The following is a 22,771-nucleotide window of genomic DNA, read 5'->3' as shown; positions in this document are numbered from 1 at the left end:
TAAAGCCATTGTGTTATAAATTCGCTTCTTAATTAACGCGGCATGATTTCAATGCGTCCTGATCTCGTCGAACGATTTCCCACTGTTTCCTGAATGCGAAAAATAACTCTCGTTGGAATATATGACGAGTCCCATAAGAACGTCTCTTTGTATTTTTCATATTAACCTTTTACGACATATATCTCGCCATTATTACTAGCGATATCGAGCTTAATACTTTTTTATGCTTTACCACGACACGTATAACCTATACCCGTATAGGTAGCGTGCCAATTTTCACGCGATTCGTAACATCAATTTTGCCGCAGCCAATCTCATATTCAACGAGCTTATATTAGGATTACGTGTATGCGTGCGGTGCACAGCTTGATACATATAGGTACACAGACATTGTACATACCACATATGCATAAGGATTCATGTAGTAAATACGTTCCCCATTCATTCTAGGAAGATTACTCCTCGTATGCATCTTGAGTTGATTTTCTCTTCTCCCACTCTACCTTCTTACCTCGTGATATTGCAAACATTAGAGATCATGGATTTTCGAACCTTATCAAGAAATGGGATTATATCTATTTCAATAATGTACGAATTATGAAAGACATAATTCTCGTAGGATTATTTCTATCCTTTGTTTAATAATCGATATCTTTTTATTTTTTCAGGCATCAACCGGTTGGCTCTGGTGTTTGTTCTGCGTGTTCCTTCATTTCCATGACGTCGCATCGAAAGCCGGTATATATATATATATATATATATATATATTTAAACAATCATTTTTATACGAGATATAAGTTTAAAACATTGAAAAGATTTCAAATAGTATATAAATGTCGTAGTTTGTAGTAGGCCAGAGAAAATATAGGTCGTTAGTCGGGTTGAACAAGATCGGTGTAAATTATAGAAAGTGGCTACGATATAAGGAGCCGATGGCTCGGTGATTTATTAGCGATTTACGCGAAAGAGAAGTACGTGATAGGTAAAGAGAACGCTGGTTAATTCTAAAACGTTGTCTATTTTTAAAATAAAAGACGGAAATCCGAGCGTGTACGCGATTATCACGACCGGCAAAACTTGGCAGTAATTCCGTCTCTGTAAATGGTCAAACACGGTACCGTGGGAATATCTCTCTCTCTTTCCGCGTTAACTCTGGTATCGTGAAACCGTAACGCTTTTATCCTACGCATTAGAATTTAAAACGATAATAAAGATAAGAAAAAGTAAACGGGCAATGACGTTGATGACAGTGTTTACTTATAGAAAAATCTTTGAAAAAAGTAAAAAGGGAAAGAAGAAAATAAAACGTTGAGTTAGACGAAAAGTATGAACGTCGTTTATAGTCGACCTAGTAAGTCGCGAGAGAGTAAAGGCCGAACGTTGGATGCAAACGAACGATGGTCGTGCAAACGTAAGTAGGTAAGCCATGCATACGGTGAAGGCAAATGTCATCGAGCTGCATCTTCTCTCTTTTCTTTAGGTTTTCTTCGTCGGCCATTAGCCAGTTATACGTTAACCTTTTAGAGAAATATCGCAGCCAGGAGGCACGCGCATCTTCTTCGTTTTCTTTATCCTTTTGCGTTACGACTAATACAAGCTACGACGTACGTATCCTACCTTTTGTGTCGAGGTCCCTCTGCGAGACCTCAAATGACCCTGTCGAGGTGAGCGTCAAGCGTGCCACAAACATGCTTAGTAAGGTGCATTCTACACCTTCCGTACCGTCGCGACATCTTTGAATTATTATTAAGGAAGATCTTATCTCTTTAGGTATTATTTATTGGAAATGGGTTCTCTTCTTTTTTCGTTTACCTTTCTTCTCTCTTAGAGTATGTACTTACCTTGGAGTGCATTAAAGGGGGGGGGGGAGAGGAAGGGGACAAAGGGGAACAAAAAGAAAAAAGAAAAAAATCTGTCGCAAGCTATTCAGGGAAAAGGAAATTCACGCCTCGTTCATGATCATATCGCGTTTCCTTTGGTTACGTTTACGAGAAGGAAAACCGATCTTCTTCTTGGCTTTGCTAGAAACGATAAAGCTCCAAGTTTTTCCGCAAGCGATAAGAAAAATTCGCGCTTAGCCGACGTCAAAGGGTATATGGCTCGTTGAATTCCGTCAGACTCGAGGTAAGATTCTTTAGACAGGAAGGAATTTTTCTTTTTTTCTTTTTTTTTTTTTTTTTTTTATTTCTTCGTGCTCGGAATGGAAGGTCGTTGCTCTTGGATCGATCACTCCGTTGACGTCTCGCTTTGATCTCACCTTCGTCGATGTTTATTGCACGACGACTAAGAAAATTCTCGGCCGTGTTGAAAAGCGTCGCAGGCACGTACGCGTTCATGAATTTTCATGGCTCTTTCAATGGTGGACCATGGCGTAGAAGGGTTGGCTTAAACGTACTTATAAAAAGTGTCGAGATAATTCGTTGAAAGACGACCGTTAAGACTCCTCGAATTATTTCATTTAACACGCTCGTTCTCGGCCGTTTAAGTGCGAAAGAAAAGAATACTATAGTTCGCAGCGTTTATGGCTTTGGAACAAGCTCGACAGTGAATTATTATGAAAGTTGTGCACGATCGAGAGAAGGAGAGTTGCTATCCGATTTCTCGGTTTTTTTCCGTGCCGAAGAAGACACGCACTTTTCTTCGGATCGATACCACGCCAATATTCTTCTCGCACACCGTTCCGAAACTAAAAAAGGAAAATTAAAAGGAAGAAAACTCGAAGAGGCCATTTTCTCTTATCCTCCCTATCAATCTTCGTCCTCTGTTTTCTCACTTGAGATCTCAGATGAAATTAATTGTCAGAGAATATAATTTATCACATGTCACATTAATAACGTTCTAACATCTATCCTTCTCCTCCTCTTCCTCTTCTTTCGAATATTACAAGTTTTATTCGAAACAGTAGTCTCCCTTATCGGCTATTTCTACAGTTGTAACTTGGAAAAGCCTATCGGGCATCTAAACGATATGTCCCTATTCGGTTAAATCCCAAAGGCTTACGCGGATATCGAGTAATTCGTTTCGTCGTGTATTTACGTAGGCACGGATTTAAGATAAACGTGGTTAATGATAATAGGTGTATCGATGCTCGGGGAAGTCTCGTTAGGACGTAAATCGATTAATTTGCCATATCGTTAAATTCAGCTCGTGAAGAGGAAATGGAGGAGAAACCAGTGACGGGGAAAAGTAAAGAAGGGAGAGGAAGAAAAGGATAAAAGAAAACAAACAAAAAAGAGAGAGAGAGAGAGAGAGAAAGAAAAAAGAAGCGTGCAAGTGCACGCGAGTGACATTACAAGTGTTTCGCAACATCTGCCGCTTTGAAAGTGGCGCCTTACGTTCTACCATTCAAGTCTATACCACGTAATGCCGGCTTTCCGTAATCTTTTACTCTTAACGCGAGTTAAGTTCTGCTCTTCCGCCGAGTCACCTTTCCGGCTAAGGGCTTCTCTCCCATCTGTCGAGCCATCTTGTTTGCGGCACCTTCTAAGCGGATTTGTCCACTTAAAAATGCCCACTTTGTTACCTACTCAACCGTGTAAGAGTTTAAAAATCGAAAACCACCGGCCAAACTTGATTTTAAACGACGAATTAACGTTAAACACGAACGCAATAAACAATGTTGCATGATTTCTTTCTCTCTCTCTCTCTCTCTTTCGAGATAATTGTCGAAAGAACGGAACTCTAAATCACAAGGCAAAACTAGTCGTTGTTCCGATTTAATCGTAATTATCTATTTCATTGCTCTGGTTTATTATCGGCTACCGTACGGGGAATACATTAAAGTCAACTATAAAATAAGATTTTTTTTTGTAATACAAATTGAATAGAAACGAATTTTATTATTTTCCCTTTTTTTTTCTTTTTGCATAATCGAGTAAAATATAATGTGAAATTATTAATGACTCGTTGACGTTCGATTTATCGTCAAGATCGTATTGACACGTCGTTTAATTTATTTCAGGTTTGTGCGAGGTGGAGTCCGGTCAATCCAACATTATTCTGGACATCGAGGAGAGCAGAGGAAATGGTGGGTCTCCATTTGTATTTCAATTTCTCGTTTAATCTCATACTCGGAGGGAGGAAAAAAAAAACAGAGATTTACAATGTTTGACGTTCAAAGTGAAAATATTTGAGGATTAATTCGTTCTAACTTTTAAACATTTCCCCGGTGTTATTTTATTCTATTAGAGAAAGGGGAGAAGAGGGAAGGGAATAAAAGGAACGTCGAAGAATCATCAAGTTTTGTCTTCTTTTTCACTTTTTCTCCTTTCTATCGTGTATGCGTGCCACTAGGAAACGCGTCATTAATGAGTTATTGCTCGAGATTGCACCTAGTTCGCACGGATAACATTAATTATCCGACATAAAAAGAGTTGGAGAAGGGGTAACTCATCAGGAAGTTATTTCTTGGGCCGTTGCCGCGTTAAACACGTAATACCCTTTGCTGAAGCTTCTCGATCTCTGGGATGAAAGAGTAGCTTCGTTATTTCGAAAAGTATTTAAAGAAGCGATCGTGAAAAAGTTTCTTAGCTCGTTCGATAAGCACTTTCATATTTATTTTATTTTTTTCTCACGGTTTAGCTATCGATCAGAAGACAACGCCGGAAGAGTTACCAGTGTCTGGTGATCCTTACAACGAGACAACGTTGGAGTTGATTTTTCCTGGCAGACAACCGCTCTTTAAATTGATCGGGAAGAAACTTCAGCTTTTAGAACCTCTGGATAGAGACGACGAGAATCTATCGCACGTTGTCTTTCAGGTGAGAAAGAGAACTTCCTCGTCGGGTGATATTAGAAGGACAGGAAAGCGTTAATAGCAGAACCAGATCCCCGTCAAAAGTAACCTATAAGGTCCGAAAGGTCTTGCACGTTGTCGTTACGTAACAGCTTGTCACTTGTCTTGGCGTTTAACCCGAGAAAGTTACGAGCTGCATTCGACTACGACTCGTTGCGTGTCTCCTCGGTGCAAAAATAAAATATTACCGCAAGATTGAATCGAGATTGAACGCGATCTTTCCATTTCTTTTATATGAAAAGAGAAAACGACTGAAAGTATTTCATAGGTTCTAATTAACTGACACAAACTTTTATCGGTCTCATAATTATCCATTAAAAATGAATGAAATTTATTTGAATATTACGGTAAGAGTGTTTTTTAAATATTACGTTAAAGATAGGTCCGATGTTTCGTTAATAATATAATTGGAGTAGGTACACCTGCGTGCTCCTTACATTTAGAAAATTACATTTAAATGGCGAACTGAACTGTCAATCGACGTACGCATTAAGGCGTATCGACTGGTGAAAGTTTACGAGCTACCTTTTCCTAATGTGATATCTACGAACCATGAAATATCACTTAACTGCTTTCAAACTGCGATAAAGATAGCGGACAGATCGCGTTGACACAAATTACTGAAAACCACAACGAATTCGAAAGAGTTTTTGACGTATAATATATACATATATGTATATATATATATATATATATATATATATATCTAACTTTTAAACATACATATGGTAAAATTGAATATAAATTAAATTAGTAATCAATCAACAGACGAAGTTTGCCTCGTTACTAAGACTGGACCAGGTAATCCGAGGAAGGAAATCGAAAGCCTTTATGGCTTTCGCTTGCTTCATCGCGCGTTGTTAAAACCGAACGATCGCATAAACGAAGCGTCCAATGGCTTTGAAGTGCTGATCTTCGAAGGATATCGAAAATAAATTTACTAAGATCGTCGTGTAGCGTTTACATTTTAACGATCATTCTTTAGTATGAGGGTTTCTTTTTTCTGTTCTTTTTTTTTTAGTTGAGCTGCACCGTCAAGCTGACCAACAAGAAGCGCACGATACCAGTTATCGTCAGGGTTTCAGATATCAACGATAATGCACCTAAATTCATCAATACGCCTTATGAGACTACCGTACCCGAGGTGAGTTTCTCTTTTATCTCGTACAAATATTAAATTACTAATTTGTTTACTAATTTGACGGCAAATTATAAGTTACAGACAGAATAAAAACATTCGTCGAGTCGGACTGTAGAACATTAGGAACATTTTAATGAACGTTTTGATGAAAGGAAGGTGTAATAACGCGTAGCTCTCTATCGTAGAAATATAAGTTCAAGGTGAAAGGTTTTCTCGGCGATAAAGCAGAAAGAAGAATCGTTGGTGTGAGTTAATTGCATGACTCGATTAGCAAGATCGTAGGAAATGATAATGGTCTGTTAATCGAGGGTCACGGCTCGATTATTTCACGTTAAGCGTCAACTATGAACGACGCGAGCGAGTTACCAGTTAGACCTCTGCGTGTCAGCTTCGACGATTACTACGATTAACCGAGAAATTACTTTGATCGACCGGATTGGTAAACCAGAATCGTGAAACCGAACGATCTTCTCGAGGATTTGAAAAATCCCGAATATTGCTGATCAAGTATACGATAACGAAATAGAAAGATTCGATCTTAACAATTATTGGATTCAAACGTTATTATCCCTTTTATTTTTTCTAAATCTCAATGATACGGTCCACTACGGTCCACTCGATCTTCTTATTTTCTGTTATCTCGTTACAAGGACGATGCATAATCTTTTAACGAGTATACCGGTCTGAGTGGCCCGTAAGATGCGTTTAAGATATCCCTCGATGTAAAAATCTATACGTTGCTTCGAAAGCAACGTCGCGGAACCGATAGTAAAGCTTCGAGTTAAGGACCGTTAGCATAGGCAATTCGATGCTCGAATAACGGGAGTTATTCGGCCGAAACCGCGTAAATTATAATCTCTTTCTATTTTTCCTATAAATCAAACTCGATGTATTTCTTCTTCTTCTTCCTTTCCCCTCTCTCCCCTAGATATCAAATACCACGATACGCACCGATGAAAGGTAAATTTTGAATTTTTTTCGTATTATTCTTTTTTTTTTCTTTATCCTTTTAGCTGACGCCAGTTGGTTCGACGATCTTTAAGAACGTCGTTGCGATCGATGCCGATGCAGGAGTGAACGGTATAGTTGAATACTCGATTGCACCAGGAGACGGAACAGGAATTGGTAACAACGATGGGGTCGGTCGCAATAGGATCACAACCGCGGATGGTTATGGATACTTTAGCATCAATTTGCCTCATCAGGGTCAGGTTACCGTCAATCGTACTCTTGACTTTGAGAGAACGCAACGTTACTTGGTCACTATTCTGGCTTCTGTAAGTATTACCTATATATATATATATATATGTACATACGTGTACTGTATCAACGGATGATATGTAATATATATTCGTATATACTATTATACGTAAGTATCTAGTATGGAAAGAGAGAGAGAGAGAGAGAGAGAGAGAGAAAGAAAGAGACTCTCTCGTCGTAGGAGAACGAGGACAGGTTAGATACGACGTGTAGAACGGTGACAGGGCTATTCGACGACAATAATCGAGAATAACGCTTACTAAGCGGCAATGTCTTCCACCGGTAGTTACCAGAGTTGTATGCTTTCAACTCTTGAAAAACAGACACACGGTAGATACGTATAGTGCGAGTATAACGGTAGCCCTTTATCTAGAATAGTATAGCTTCCGATACGATGAAGCTTCCCTCGTCCTTTCGATTTTCACCACGAGTAGTAATCATGTTATGTAGTAATAATCCATTTTCTTTGATACGTTGGATAAAATCATTATTATCTTTGTCTTTTTTCTTTATAGCCGTCTGAGTGATATCATGGAAAATGATTCGACTCGTTCATGTGGTCAACAAATTTTAATTGAAACGTCATATGATCGAGTCAAATGCAGGAACGCATATTTCTACTTGAAAGTGATTCAATCGGAACATTTAAAAGCGTATCGTGATAACTCGAATTATTTATAAAACAATGTCGATAACGATTCCTATTGTCATCGTAAAAGCGACAAAGTCGGTGGTCACTTGACTGACTCGTTTCACTCGTTGTTCCCTTTATAACGATTCGCAAGGAGCACAAAGAATCGATTGGAAAGTGCAAAATCGTCTTGTGTCGGCAGGTGGAGGCTCGAGGCGATCGTCGGTATGTTTTATTAACGATCAGAACGACTACTGGCTACCGTTTCATAATCAACCTGAGACAATGTCCCTCGTGGTGGTCGAGTCAGTCGTCCGTGAAGCCGAGTATTCCCTTAATTCTATGTTAAACGGTGATTGTTACGAGAGAGGTATCTCCGACAAACTGAGAGAACGACGGAGAAGGAGGAGGATAAAAGGAGAATGATGAGGAGGTGGCGATGGAAAAGGAAAAGGGAAAGAAGAATGAATGGTCGTTGGTCGGTCGAACGTGTGGGCCGTGCATGGGACAGGACAAAGTCGATGAGTCACCTCGACGAGTCTCCGATTTCGCACCATATTCGCCATTAACATGTCCTTCCTCATGCGAGTTCCCCCTTAGCATACTAAACCCGTGATGATTTTGTTTCTTGGCTCGTCCCGCGAACCTGTCCGTGGTAAAAACTATTCCACCTAATTCCACGACAACGACAACGACAACGATAACAATTCGTGTGAAAATATTTTCCCAACAAAAGTAACCTCGTTAAATTGTCGTTAAGTCGTCAAGTCGTTCGATGAGCGCGAATCTGATCAAAAGATTTTTATCCCAATCGATCTACGTTCTTACGCAAAAAGTACGTCGATCTTTAAACACAGGAGGAAACAAACTAGCATAACGTGTGAACGTCAACGCGTTGATCGGACGCGTGTTCGCGCTTAAGTTTCCCGAACGATCTTACGATCTAGCGAGAATCTCGATGTTCGACGCGCTTCGCTTCCTTTGGAAAAAGAGAACGATAATCGGTATCGCGATAGCGCATAGAAATACGCATTTATACGAGCGTGTTTAAATGTTTTATCAATTCGATAGCTTTATTGGATCTCACGAATCGATTCGTACTTTCTCTCTGGTTATGGACATTTCTGCGTCCGGGAAAAGAAAAAGCAAAATTTCGAGAAATATTTCAACGGTAGCGATTCACCGTAAATTAACGAATCGTGATTTAAAATGATTTCTTCTTGTAGCGTAGTTGGACAGTTCGAAAGTTCTATCATTGAGTGAAATCTACTCGATAGCATGTGATTTTCTTCGTCGTCACGGTTTCAATTGCGTGCCGTCTCGAAACGATGATTACCGATCGTTTTCTTCCTCGTTCGAGCGACTCGATTCGATATTAGATGGGCGATCAACGGATAAGCCACGTTCTCTCCGCGTTCACCGATCGGCAATAAAGCAATGAAAGATGGAAATGGCTCGAGCGCGACGTCTAGCGAAATTTTTCGTTCACGTAACTTGACGTGTGGGTAGAATGAGAGGAGTAAGGAGAAGGAGGTATAAAATTACACGGATGGAACGCGATTCGACGCAACGATCTTATCAGCTGGTCGTAGAAAAAGGAGACACGCGCGTGCAAGGTGTGCACGAAGACGCGTTGTTTCCGGTAAGTTCGCTTTAAGGAATTCCTTCTCGCGAAGCGTGTTTCTTTTATCTTTGTTGGAGAAAGAACATACGGTGCATACATATGCATAAACATTCCTCGTAGCTTCGCGCACGATCGATAATAATATATGTAGTCCGGCGCAGAATAATCCTCGTCTCCGATAGAAGACTTTAACAGATATGTTAAAAGAAAAAGAAAAAAAGAAAAAAAAAAAAAAAAGAAAAAAGATAGAAAGAAAGAAGAAAAAAAAAGAAGAATAAGAAAAACAAAAAAGAGGAGGGAAAGATAATAAAGTTCGACCAAGGTGGAATATCGTTGGCTCGAGTGGTCGGCCACGACAATGGAACTCCTTAATCCGGTGAAAGTGTTCCTGGCATTCGTGCTTTTAATAGGAGCCTTTGGTGGCACTATCGACGGCGCTACCGAGTTCTCGACTGTGAGTGAATAGAGAGAATGTGGCTTTGTAGCCATGGCACGCGATCGACGGAATCTGTGAAGTTCTCTCTCTCTCTCTTATTTAACCTTTATGAAGTATTTCTCTATAGCTCGAAAGTAGCAATGTAGCGCGGTAATTGTTTCTTATCGCGAATGCAATGATTTTACCGATAAGAAATAGTTTTAGAAATCACATTTTCCAATAACAGCTTTGAATACTTTTTTTTTTCTTTTTTTCATTATTCAACGATATCAAATAGATGTTATCTGTTAATTAATCATGAAATGATCTTGTCGTCCATTAATTATACAAGAAACTCGTGATTCTTTCTCATTGCCACCGTGCATCCTAGACTTTTAAGAGTTCTAACGGTAAAACGAGACCGTGGTTACCGCCCTCGAACACGCAACGTCGTTCTTCTCTCGACACGACGATCCAACACGACGATTCCAGAGCGTTTTCTTTTTTCCTTTTTCCTCCTTCTTTTTGTTACTCCTTCACCAAGACCACGAACGATTAAGTAGGCTTGAATTCTTGCGATGGCCTCGAAAAAGCAAATAAACGAATTCAATGAAAAAGCGAGAAAAGAGGGAAGACGGATCTAACCGTATCGATAATCGTACCACGTAGGATTATTATCGACGATCCTACAGAGAAGAGAGAGAGAGAGAGAGAGAGAGAGAGAGAGAGAGACGAAAGCGGCAGACAATTACACAGGTGAACGCACCACGTCGAAGAGGCGTGCGGTAGATCACAGCTCGGCATCGTAGCGAGACGCGTTGCAAGCAATTTCGCGTTGCAAGCTCGAGATTACGCCCATAAAGCAATACCGGCAATAGTCGGCGTTGCTGCTTTGCGAATGCTCCAGGAGACGCGATCGATATCCAGCTGAAGGAAAAAAATCGAAGCAGACCGAGTCGAACGACGCCATTAAACTATTCCTAAGGGAGCCCAGCCGATAGATATGGAGAGGAACGATGAGAGAGGGCGAAGGGAAATAGAATGGAAGAAGGTAAATGAGCTCCCTGAACGCAATCGAGGCCGATAGCCATTGGCAATTGGAATGGCTTTTGCGTATATTAGAGCCATTGCATCTCTCTACGATCGATGTTTAACCTCTATTTCCATGGGATATCTCATCTTTATCTATTTCTCCCTTAACCATTCTGTTTGTTTGTTTGTTTGTTTGTTTGTTTGTTTGTTTGTTCGTTTCTCATAAAAAATTACCGTACTCGTACGAATGCACGTCGAGTATTTTCTAGGATACGCTATCGAATTGATCGATCGAAGCGGAGTTTTATCGAATTAAAAAGATATACGTTGTAGAAACTGCAGAAGCTGTTCGTGGTTGATACAAGTGTTGCTCCTTTGAATATTATACGAGGAACATTATTCATTTAGACATTGAAAGAGAGAAAGGGCTTTTCTCTCTGCTCTCTTCTTCCTTATTCCGCGTTTCTGGTCGAGGAACGAACGCATCGTAGCTCGCGGAAGCGTGGAAAGGAAGACGTAGGATTCGGTCGAACGATTCGACCGTCCCAAAGAAAATTTATTCGCGATCGACTCGCTCGGTTAAATGTACTTAGGTAACATACATAGAACGGATAACAGTTCGCATTTGTCTTTCTCTCTCTCTCTCTCTCTCTCTCTCTCTTAATTCCGAGTACGCTTGGTTTTTCTTTGTCAAGAGAAATGTATTACGTTCAATCCATAATATTAGCTGGATCATTCATAATTTTCTATTTTCGCTAAAAATAATGCTGTTGCTAAAGTCGAGATTTAAATTGAAAGAATACCTTTAATAGACGTATGATTTTCATTGATTTACCAGAGCTCCTGAAATCCCAAGATACACGGCCCATTCTTACTCTTATTCTTCCTTTGCAAGCAAAAGGAAATTGCATCGAGATTACCGGTAAACGGGCCACACCCGGTTCAGGCTGAGAAAAAAATGAGAGAAAGAGTATGAGAGAGAGAGAGAGAGAGAGAGAGAGAGAGAGAGAGAGAGGGAGAGATCCAGGAAGAGAGATTTTACTCCAGCGAGCAACGGTGCTCTCGTTTTCTGGGTCACGAGAATCTTAATCCTCAGTCTCGAGGCTCGATTCACCAACGACATGATACAACGCGCTTCGATCGCCTTCTGTTCCATCGAACGAGATTTTAGAAAGTGCCTGAACAGCATCCTCCTGTAGATACACGGGACGTAAGAGAGTATATTTTCCATCGAAAATCGTATGTTAAGTTATGTTAATACCTGCTCGAATTCGTACATTAGTATTCATTTTCTTCCTTTCCTTTCCCAAATAGAGCTTTCCTTTAGCCTTTCTTTTTTCTCCATCCTTGCACGATTTTGTAGAAAAAGTTAATGATTTAGGAGCAAGTTTAAACCGTAAACTCCCTTATCTTATCGAGTTTATTCCATTACGTTGTTTTAAGTATGTAAATCGGTAGGATACGTTCCAGCCAAACTTACAAAAGGGAAACAAGTAATAATACAGGATAATATTCTTTAAGATTATAAATTATACCGTGCTTTTACAGGATAGGGCGTTGAACGTATCGGATAGATTCACATCCACGACCACCTTGACTGTGAACATCAGAGACGACGATGATCAAGATCCATCCTTCATCTACCAAGGTTGTATGCTGCTGGATGGCGCCTGCATTAATCCGGAATACTCGGCATCCGTACGTATATAGCGATAACGATCTATTCGTGTAAAAATTTTCTTTAATACTGTCAGGTGAGATTTATTTTGCGAAGAAAGGCAAACTGGCGTTTAAAAACGATGCGATATATATTTGTTTTTTTTCTTTGGTTTTTTTTGTCTTACTCCTTTGCGATCATCATTAACCATTATCTCGAAGTTTTTATTTTAATTCATCGTAGCGCGCACTAGTGTCCTTTCTAATTCCTCCTCTCTATGGAATGGCCTTTCAACAGGTATCGAGTGGAGTATTGTCGGGAATATTGAACATATCACCGGAGAAAATACAGGCAGTTGATATGGACAGCATAAACGCACCTATTCATTATTCATTTCTCAGTGGAAATCCATCCAACTACAGAGATTTCTTCGAGATCAATCCGAATTCAGGTGCGGTCAAGCAGATCAAGGCTGTCGACACGTCGGTCACTAAAAAGTTCGACATAATAATAAAGGTTAGAAATAACGAAATTGAATATTATAATGCGTTCGATGTAACGGAAGAGCGAACGATGATCCTCTGTTATTAATTCGATGTAATTTAATCGACGTTAATGGGATAGAAAGGAGCATGGTAGCGAGTCGTCCTTAATAATCGATTATCATCTTCGACAGGCGGTAGAGGTGTCGGAAGCAAAACGATCTGCCACGGCGAAGCTGATAATCACGGTGAAACCGGTCGACAGCAATCCACCGGTGATCACAGCTTCGAACAACGAGGGTTTTGTCGACGAGAATGCGCCGGTCGGTACAAAGGTCATCGATAAAAATGGCAAGCCAATAACGCTTACCGTATCCGACGCCGATCTGGTAAGTTTTAATTTCCTGTATAATATCTCTTACTCGTTTCCCGGGCAACGAGCCGTGAACGCACGGCATTTAATTTTCGTCATTGTTTGACGAAAACGAAACTATTTACCCGTTAAAACTCGGTAGTTGGAGCAAAACGTTACGACAATCGTAGGAAAAAGTGAAAGCGAGCCGAAAGCGACGCTTGAGTAATCATCCTCGATTTACCGAGCCGTGTACGCCGATTTCGATTGTTTCGTCTGAAAACTATGGAACGTGTGTATCTTCTTGCGAACGATCTCTGTCGAGTGAACGTCACTTACGTACGTACATACATATGTATGCAGCTTAGTCGTGATGTAAAAGCTATTTTGTAACTAGAGCGACACGTTCATCGGCCGGCGAAGACGTTCCTTTCTAATTATTTGATTCTTCTCGCTGGAATAAGGCGCGTGAGCGTTGAGCAAAAGAAAAAAAAAAGGAAAAGAAGAAAGGAAGAAAAAGCGAAAGGTCGAGCAAATCTAACGAATCAATTCGTTCTTTATTTAATCAATGTGATAATCGATCGGAAGGGAAGCAAGCTTATCGAGTGCAAAACTGTGTATTAATGTGCCGAAAGCTTTGACGTAAAATCGTTGATATATGTTACCGCCAAAGTTTCGAAGCTTGCAACTTGAGTTTCACGAAAATTCCTTGCTTTTGCATATGGGTTAACGAGTTCTTCAGTCCCGTTCTACGTTCTCTTACGTGGCAAACATCGAGAGAACGAGGGAAGGAGAGGAGACTATATTTGCCTCTTAACGGCGGTCTTCAGAAGTAGTTGGAAAAATACGAACTTGATAGTTAGAATCTTACGGAAATTACGTCTACGAAATGGTACGGAGTTTTAGTTAGCCCTACCTTGAATTTCTTCTCTGTTCTCTCCTTCGAAGTAGAAACTAATGGACACATTTTCAAGAAAGTTATTATAGCCGACCAACCGGCCGAATAACTCGACCATTTTCATTCCCAATGCCCCTTTTGTTCTGCCCACGATATTCTCGATAATATATAGGACCTGTGTGTCTGGAAATGCAGAACACGGACTATCTGCGTGTCAGTGTAACGCGCTATGATGTTGTTCGTGCCGCGAATTCAAAGGGAGAGGTTAATATCGTCGGACGATGTCAAAAGAGAGAATATATGTATTGAAACGTATTTGAATTTCTACTATTAGAGATAATTAATAATAGATACTCGAACGTATCGTAGTTTCAATGTATTTCAATTTGTCTGCAGGGTGTCGACGATCCAAAACCAGCGTACACGTTCGAACTAACAACGAGTTACTTTTCGATCGATCCGTCTGGCGTCTTGATCGTTAACGAGGAAAATCTCGATCGGGATCCGCCGAATCCTGGCCGTTTTCGATTTCAGGTAGTAGCCAGAGAGAAAACGGGCTTGGCCGCATCGGCACCGCTTTCTTTCGTCGTGACGTTGAACGACGTTAACGATAACGCGCCTCATCTTCCAATGACAGCACCGATTTCGGTCCAGGCCGGTGAGACGAGACGCCAAGTGACAAAGGTATTTTATAACTTTACGTTCAAATCCCGCGATAATTTTCCCTTCATCGATTTCATCCCAAACCCCAAGCCAAGTTTCTTGTCTCGTTAATTGAAAGAAAACATAAATATAGGTAGAGGCGACGGACAACGACGAGGGTGAGAACGCCGAGATAACGTATAGTATTTATCACGTGTCAAACAATGGACTGCACAAGTTCAAAATAGATCCTAAAACTGGTATTATCGAATCTGTGAGGAAACTCAATGCAGGAGAACAGTACAGCATAACAGTTCAGGCTACCGACAAAGGTGGCAAATATTCTCAAACTATCGTCGAGGTAAATGTTATTCCTGGACCGAATACGAGGAGTCCAGTTTTCCAACAGCCCGTATACGAGGTACAAGTTAGCGAGGGTGCTTCGATCAATTCTACGGTTGCCACTATAACTGTAAGTTTTCGTACGAATAATTCACCTCTCTCGAAAATCGAACGAATCACAAATAATCGGGTATTATTAACTCGCGAATACGAATAATTTCATAGGCCGTTGATCCGGAAAACGATCCCGTCTCATATTCCATTGTTTCGGGAAATGATTTGAGACAGTTTGCGATTGGTGACAAATCCGGCGTTATCACCGTCATAAGAAAATTGGACAGAGAAGATTTGACTCGTTATCAATTGGTGAGCTTAAGTATTTCGATCGAAAAACGTATTACCCATAATCGTATAATCATTTGATTGAACGTTATCGTATTATTATTGTCGATTTAGTTGATAAAAGCCGAGGACACCGGTGGACTTTCGAGTACGGCTACGGTCAATATCAAGGTCACCGACATCAATGACAAAAATCCAGAATTCGTCGAGCTGCCATATCAATTTTCTGTAAAGGAGGGCGAGGCACGTAAGTTGATAGGTCGCGTACATGCCGAGGATGCCGACGAGGGTATCAATGCGGAAATCACTTATTTCGCTCCGGATGATATTCCATTCACGGTCGATCCCGAGACCGGCGACGTCCTCACGAAGATCGTTTTGGATTATGAGCAGAATGACGTAAGTACTTACCAACGGAACGATTTTGATATACGCGCAGACATTGAAGTCTAGAATTTTCAGGAGCTCGAGCTTTAAAAAGAACATTAATTGGAGGAAGTGTTAATAACGACGAAGCTACGAAATAGCTTTTATTTTCTTTTGTTTAGTTTTGCGAGAACTAATTAAAAGTCCCCTAATTAAATACGTAAATACGACATGAACGTGAACGTATAAACTTCGTGGGTGGAATAACTCGCGAGGGGTTTCAAAGAGTTTCAAGAATTATTTTTATTTCCATCTTTGAAACTCCCACGTTTCAAACAAGTTTGCCGCCGTCCTTTTCGATTTCCCAGCTCGATTTTACGTTCCAAGTGTTTCAATTCTAAATTTTGTATCGTGAATTCGAGTTTCGAAGAAAAAATTGGCAAGAACGTCGAGAGAAAGGACGACCGGGAAAAGGTTTCTTTTCGAAGATGTTCAGTCCCGTTGACCTATACAAACGAAACAACTTTTACGAATACATGTGGCGAGTTCGTTCAGCTCGTTACACGGAAAGCTATTGTGCGAGAATATTGTGGGAAGTGTATTATTCGCATACCTTGTTTCTCTCCTCATTCTCCCCCCCTCCTCTCTCTCTCTCTCTCTCTCTCTCTCTCTCTCTCTCTCTCTCTCTCTTATCGGATTCTACGAACAATAAAGAAAAATTTTATCGCTCTAATCTCGTTCGATTCAACCGAGTGAATCGGTTCTTTTTCCAACTCATAGAACGGATCTTTCGGTACTGTTTGTTGTCGAACGAAATGAATAATTCTCCTAATTTTTCTAATTCGATAAAATTGATATCCCTTCTTAGGAATACAAATTCGTGGTAACCGCGAGAGACGGAGCACCTGATTATCGCTTGGCAACTGCAACCGTTACCGTCAAAGTAATAGACGTAGAGGACGAAGTTCCAATATTTCGTCAGAGTAGCTACGAGGCCCGAGTTAAGGAGAACGTCCCGGATTACATGGTGATACAAGTGATGGTGAGTGTCGGATTGAGTTTTTCCGTGAAGACAAAAAAAAATGGCAATGAAGAAGATGGGTGACAAAAACAAAAATAAGTAAATAAATAAAAAGAAAAAAAACGAAGGAACTCATCCTATCTGGCAAATGAAAAAAGATGAAACCCGTTTTAATAAGACGTTTTAATAGAACGTTTCTCCGGGTTAAGGCTAATGCGATTAATTTCAGGCCGATGATCCGGACACAAAGAAGCAAATCACATATACGATCAAGCAAGGCGACATCGAACTCTTTGCCATAGACCCGAAGAATGGAGTGATAAAAACCACTCGTGGTCTCGACTATGAAAGAGAGAGCCAACATATTCTTATCATCGGGACGGTCGAGAACACGAGCGATCTCCCTGGTTCTACCACGAGGGTCGTCGTCAATGTCCAGGTATCGATCGACATAGGCTTTAGATTGAAAAAAAAAAAGATGCCTTTGAAATGCGCTTATATGGGTAAAGTGCATACAGATATGCATATATTATAAGTAATTTTAAAACCATTAATATTAGAGGTAAGAATTTATACTCGACGTTTAACGGCTTGATAGGACGTTAACGATATACCACCGATCTTTACCATGGTACCCCGACCCATTACACTGGATGACGACTCACCTATAGGAACGACGGTTATCAATCTCGTCGCCGCAGATTCTGACGGCACGGCACCCGGAAATCAGGTAATTAAATTAACGGAAGAGCGCGTTAGAGAGTTAGTCATTCGTGTAAACCTTAATTTCGATATCCTCCTTTAGGTGCGATACGAGATTATAGGTCGTGGTATAGCCAGCAAATACTTTGTCATCGATCCTGATACCGGAGTGATTAGAATACGAGATGATCTTCGAAAAGAAACTGACTCCGAATATCAGGTATCCTATGAGACGAACTATCTGGGAACAAACGGAAGGATCATCCTGGAATTTTCTTTATTTACCTTCTAACAGGTGGACGTACGAGCATACGACATGGGCGAACCTCGATTGTCATCCGTGACAACAGTCCCGATTTTTGTTCGACACGTCGCCACCGTGCCGCCAGAAGTCGGCTTGGGCTTTGCAGAGAATTCGTACAACGTCGAAGTACCGGAAGATGCTGCCGACGGGACGTTGATAAAGATAATTACGATCATCAACAGTCACGCTCATGATTCGACGCCCTTGAAATGTGAGATTTACAGCGGAAATGAGAACGATTTGTTCGAGGCGAATGTCACCGAGGAACGCAATTGTGCTCTTAAATTGAAAAAGGCTGCTCTCGACTATGAGACAACCGAATTTTATCAGATCAAGATCAGGCTAGAGTCGTTGTCCGGTTTATTGAACTCTGGTCGCAACACAACCATGGTAAAAGATTTTTTTTATTTTAGTACAAAATCATATATATATATATATATATATATATATATATATATATATATATGATTTTTTCTTCGGTAACAGGTAAAGATTCAAGTCATAGACGTGAACGACAACAAGCCGGAATTTATCTTTCCCGAGGACGATTACAAACTGAGAAGGGCTCGTTACTTTGCTGCGATACCTCGGAATGCACAGTTCGGATCGAGTGTTATACAAGTAAAAGCACACGACAAGGATAACGGGAAATACGGAAAATTGGAGTATAAGATTCTCGAGGGACGTGGCTCTGATTATTTCGCGATGGATGCTTTCTCTGGAATAATACGAACTACCGCGACCTTTGACAACGTCGATCCTTCCGAGTTACCCTTTAAATTCGACGTGAACGTACGTGACAATCCAAACTCGACGATAAACTTCAACTCGATTGTTGCCCCGGTGATAGTTAATTTAATAGGCGAAGAAAATCTATTGATCCTGGTAGTTCAGGACGCGGCACCTGAGGTACTTCAGAAGGATGCCAGGAGAATAGCGAACATCATCGAGGAAAAGAGTGAACTCTTGGTCGGTATCGATAGGATCGCCGTTAGGAAGGTTCGCACGAAGAATGGAACGGTCGAAACTTATCCCCAAGACTCGGACGTTTGGTTTTACGCTATCGATCCCGATACTGAACTGATATTGGATCGCAATAGCTCTAGAATCCAGAGGTAATCCTTTATATATATATATATATATATATCTTTTCTCGAGCGAAATTTAGAATCTCGTAGCGACGAAATGATTCCTAGATATTGAAAAATATCTTAAGAACGACATATATTGTTTTTGAACGTAATATCCTGCACGATCTCGTAACTCGCATTACTCTGAGAAGGATCGTAAAGTCATTCTCCGATAAGAGCAGTAATTTCTCAAGTCTACGTATAATTACGAACGGCAGGTACGCCGCCCGGTTTGTAAATTCCAGTAGACCTTGAATACTTATCGCTCGTGTCGGTACGCCAGACGCGATAGAAGCGTGCATTGCATTTATTTGCGCCGTTCTATTTTTTGCAGGTCGATCGTCGAAAGAACTGCGGTATCGAACATCACGTTTGACGTTTCGACGTTGGTACGCGCTAACGCAATCGACATACACGCACCAGTAATGTACGCGGAGCCCGTTCGCACGCAAACAGCTGTGGCGTTCAGCGGAGAAGTATTCCCATATGCTCTGATCATCATAGCCTGCGTCATCCTCATACTTGGAATCGCCGGAATAATCTACATCTGCGTATCTTGGTCCAGGTATTTTTCATTCTTTATTTTCTTCCTTTACTCGCGTCATTTTTTCTACATTTTTTTATTCGACCTCATAGTCGTTCGCTGCCACGTATAAACGATCAATCGAACGACTTGCATATGTGTTATTGTTATTCAATCGACCTACATTTTTTTGTTACCAAACAAACGAAAATGCGAATTTAGGAACTACATACTCGTAATGTATAACATTTTCATAAATGCGTTTGGTCGTTTCATTTCGTATGTAAACGAATTTTTTTCTCATTTCACTATCGATGTGAATATTCATGATGGTATTTTTTTTCTAAAGTACTATCCGACTAGGCGCATTTCTCGTACAAATTCGTTGTTCCCTTTATTAGAACCATTAAGTCTAATTAAAATTTCCGGAACGAATAGACGGGAATGGCGCGTTGCGTCGCGTTAAAACTCTTACATAAACGTATATATATATATATATATATATATATATATATATATATATATATATAGACAAATATAAAGGAATAAAATGAAATCATACAGGTATAAGGCATACAAGGAGCGAATGCAACGGATGTATGTTGTACCTCGTTACGATCCCGTCTACGTCGAGCCCAATTTGAAGGAATACGAGACGCAAGTGCTTCAAATGAGCGTGCCCGTAGATGACAATGACAGTTACAACGACTTGCAACTTGACTTCAGCAACAAGAATCATGCCTTCAGTTTGGACAACGTTAGTTATATTACCAAAGACCACGGTGGGAGTACTGGTAATAATCAATTTGATCGATTTATTTATTCGTTCGTAAATCAAATGAAAAGTATTAAAATATTATTTCGTGACTTGGTAAAGGTGGTTAAAGAAACACGGTCTATTGTAGAATGAGTATTTTAAATATGATCGACCGTAAAGAAAAAGGAAGAAATCATATCGGAAAAATATTACGTTAGATATTTTACCAATCTTTTTTTGCCGCATAGGTACAATGGTTACTCTTTCTTTCTTCTTTTTAAGGCCAACAAAGTCCTGTGAGTTCGGAAGCTGCGACCACGGCTCGAGCCTCTAGTATAGCCGGGAATCATGCGGAGGGTAACGTCCATTCACTTCGACGATCGACTCTTGGTCGTAAGAATCACACAACCAGCAACAGCAATACCATCAATAATCACGACACCACCACACCCGTTCTCAATCCTCTCTACAATCATGGCGGTGATCTACTCAGTGCGAGCCCTTCCAACGATAACGTTACGTTCCGAGAAAAGAAGGACTATTCTCATCTCGGATTTACTTACTTGTACGAGCAGAGCCCCGTGGAAACGACCACTGAATTGTAAGCTTGATCCGTTATCGAGTTCAACCGAAAAATTTCCATGTGAATTACGACTTTGCGATATGAAGAGGGAAGAATTTAACCGGGAATAGAATAGAATTCTCTCCCGGGGAATGTGCTTTGCTAAATTTCGAATGAAATACCAGGGACCTTTTCTTCCACTTTCCTGAGCGTGTTCCTTTGAAAAAGAGGCTCGCATTCGTAGCAGTCTTTCCGCAGCGAATTTATTAATAATGACCTCGCTGATATTTAAAAAAAAGTGCCAGAGATCTTTTTTCCTTTATTTTTTTTTCAAACGAACGCATCGAAGCGTTTTTATTAGCTAGAAGAAACGACGAGAATTCCTTCCGTATGGATTATCACCGCGCGGTGATCGATAGCGAACGACGTATCAAGAGTAAGAGAAACTCGCGAGGGATCGCGAGCCTATACTATATTTTTTTTTCTTTTTTTTTTGAAGATACAAATCCTCTTTGACAATCTCAACGAGAGTACGGATGCCGTGAGAAATAATTTTCGTTGGAAATATCGGGATAGAGAGAGAAAAGAAATGAAGAAAAATATGGCAAATACGTAAAGATAGGAATATATGTATATTTTTTTTCTTCGTTCGATTAATCGATTTTTTACTCGTTCATCGATCAGTCGTGCAATTTTTTATGACAATCAATTAAAACAGTCCAAGGAGAGCCAACGGACTTTTATCCATCAAAGTTTTTATGCGTTTTACTTTTCTCTTTGAACGCAACAACGTACGGCTTTTAATCGCACGGATAACGAATAGTACTAAGGGTTTTTTTTTATCGAAAGTCTATGTGCCGTCCAATGAAAAGAAATATATAGGATGTAGCGTTTTTGCAGAAAAAGGAGTGAAAAAATTGTCTGAGTGTTCTTTTTTTTTTTTTTTTTTTTTTGTATTTGTTTTGTTTGTTTTTTCAGTGCGAGAGTGAGTTGTCAGAATGATCAAAGGAATGTATGAAAGGAAAAATACCGAATTTGTATTATATCATTTTATCATAATATTTATATTATTGCGTAAAGTTCTATTGCCTCCTTTCGAATAATTTTATTGTATTATATGTACGCGTGTCGTTGTTAACGTATACGTTAAAGAAAGCGCGGGAAAACCGAATAAGGAGAGATTCAAGCCAATCCATCGTTCCCTTTTAAAGTCCATTGAGTTTTTATCACGCGATCGTCTAGATCGTCGAACGTGTTGTGAAATCCATGTACTTAATGGGAGATAATTAGGATTAAGTATTAATGTCGTAACATTTGATTACCGCGGCACCGATGAACAATTCCGATCCTTTCATAATCTACATTTTCTCTAGTCTTAAGACGAGAATTTAATAACACGTCGACGCATGAACGTGCGCGCACGCACGCAAACACACACACACACACACACACATACATGCGCACAGTTACACGCACTCTGAGATCGTACATTTTGCTCGACGGATACGTGATCGGTGTTCCGCCCGAGATGAAAAAATTTCTAACAGGTATCATTTCACTCGTGGTTGAATATTATTTATGAACGAGAAGAATAGCGACGATTGTATAAATTGTTAATACTTAAATAATAAATTTATTATATTTACATAAATAATTAAAAATACGATTACGAACTCTTTTACCCATGGAATATTTCTCGTTTTGGGGGAGAAAAAAAAAAAAGAAAAAAGATTTTCATTAAGATTTCGAATGGTTCGAGTTAATTATCTAGATCGAATTAAAAAGAAAAAAAA

The 22,771-nt window shown here is 40.1% G+C and overlaps 1 protein-coding gene across 1 annotated transcript; it reads left to right on the top strand.

The window, feature by feature from the left end:
* The first annotated feature begins 405 nt into the window (after positions 1–405).
* On the top strand, positions 406–22,598 carry Cad99C (cadherin 99C). Its single transcript, XM_085661092.1, has 23 exons — positions 406–424; positions 479–588; positions 669–738; positions 3,962–4,027; positions 4,582–4,760; positions 5,817–5,939; positions 6,950–7,213; positions 12,447–12,596; positions 12,853–13,071; positions 13,232–13,426; positions 14,684–14,971; positions 15,084–15,401; positions 15,497–15,637; positions 15,728–16,012; positions 16,848–17,021; positions 17,230–17,439; positions 17,599–17,730; positions 17,806–17,922; positions 17,998–18,396; positions 18,493–19,121; positions 19,471–19,701; positions 20,224–20,453; positions 20,699–22,598. Exons 1-23 carry the CDS (start codon positions 406–408, stop codon positions 21,019–21,021), a joined length of 4,872 nt encoding a protein of 1,623 aa, XP_085517218.1. The 3' UTR covers positions 21,022–22,598.
* The last annotated feature ends 173 nt before the right edge of the window (positions 22,599–22,771 follow it).

The sequence above is a fragment of the Vespa mandarinia genome, chromosome 13, assembly GCF_050613455.1.
Source record: "Vespa mandarinia isolate Hongniang chromosome 13, ASM5061345v1, whole genome shotgun sequence".
Lineage (NCBI taxonomy): Eukaryota > Metazoa > Arthropoda > Insecta > Hymenoptera > Vespidae > Vespa > Vespa mandarinia.
Note: the sequence above shows the minus strand (reverse complement) of the source record. Positions and strands in the feature narration are given on the sequence as shown.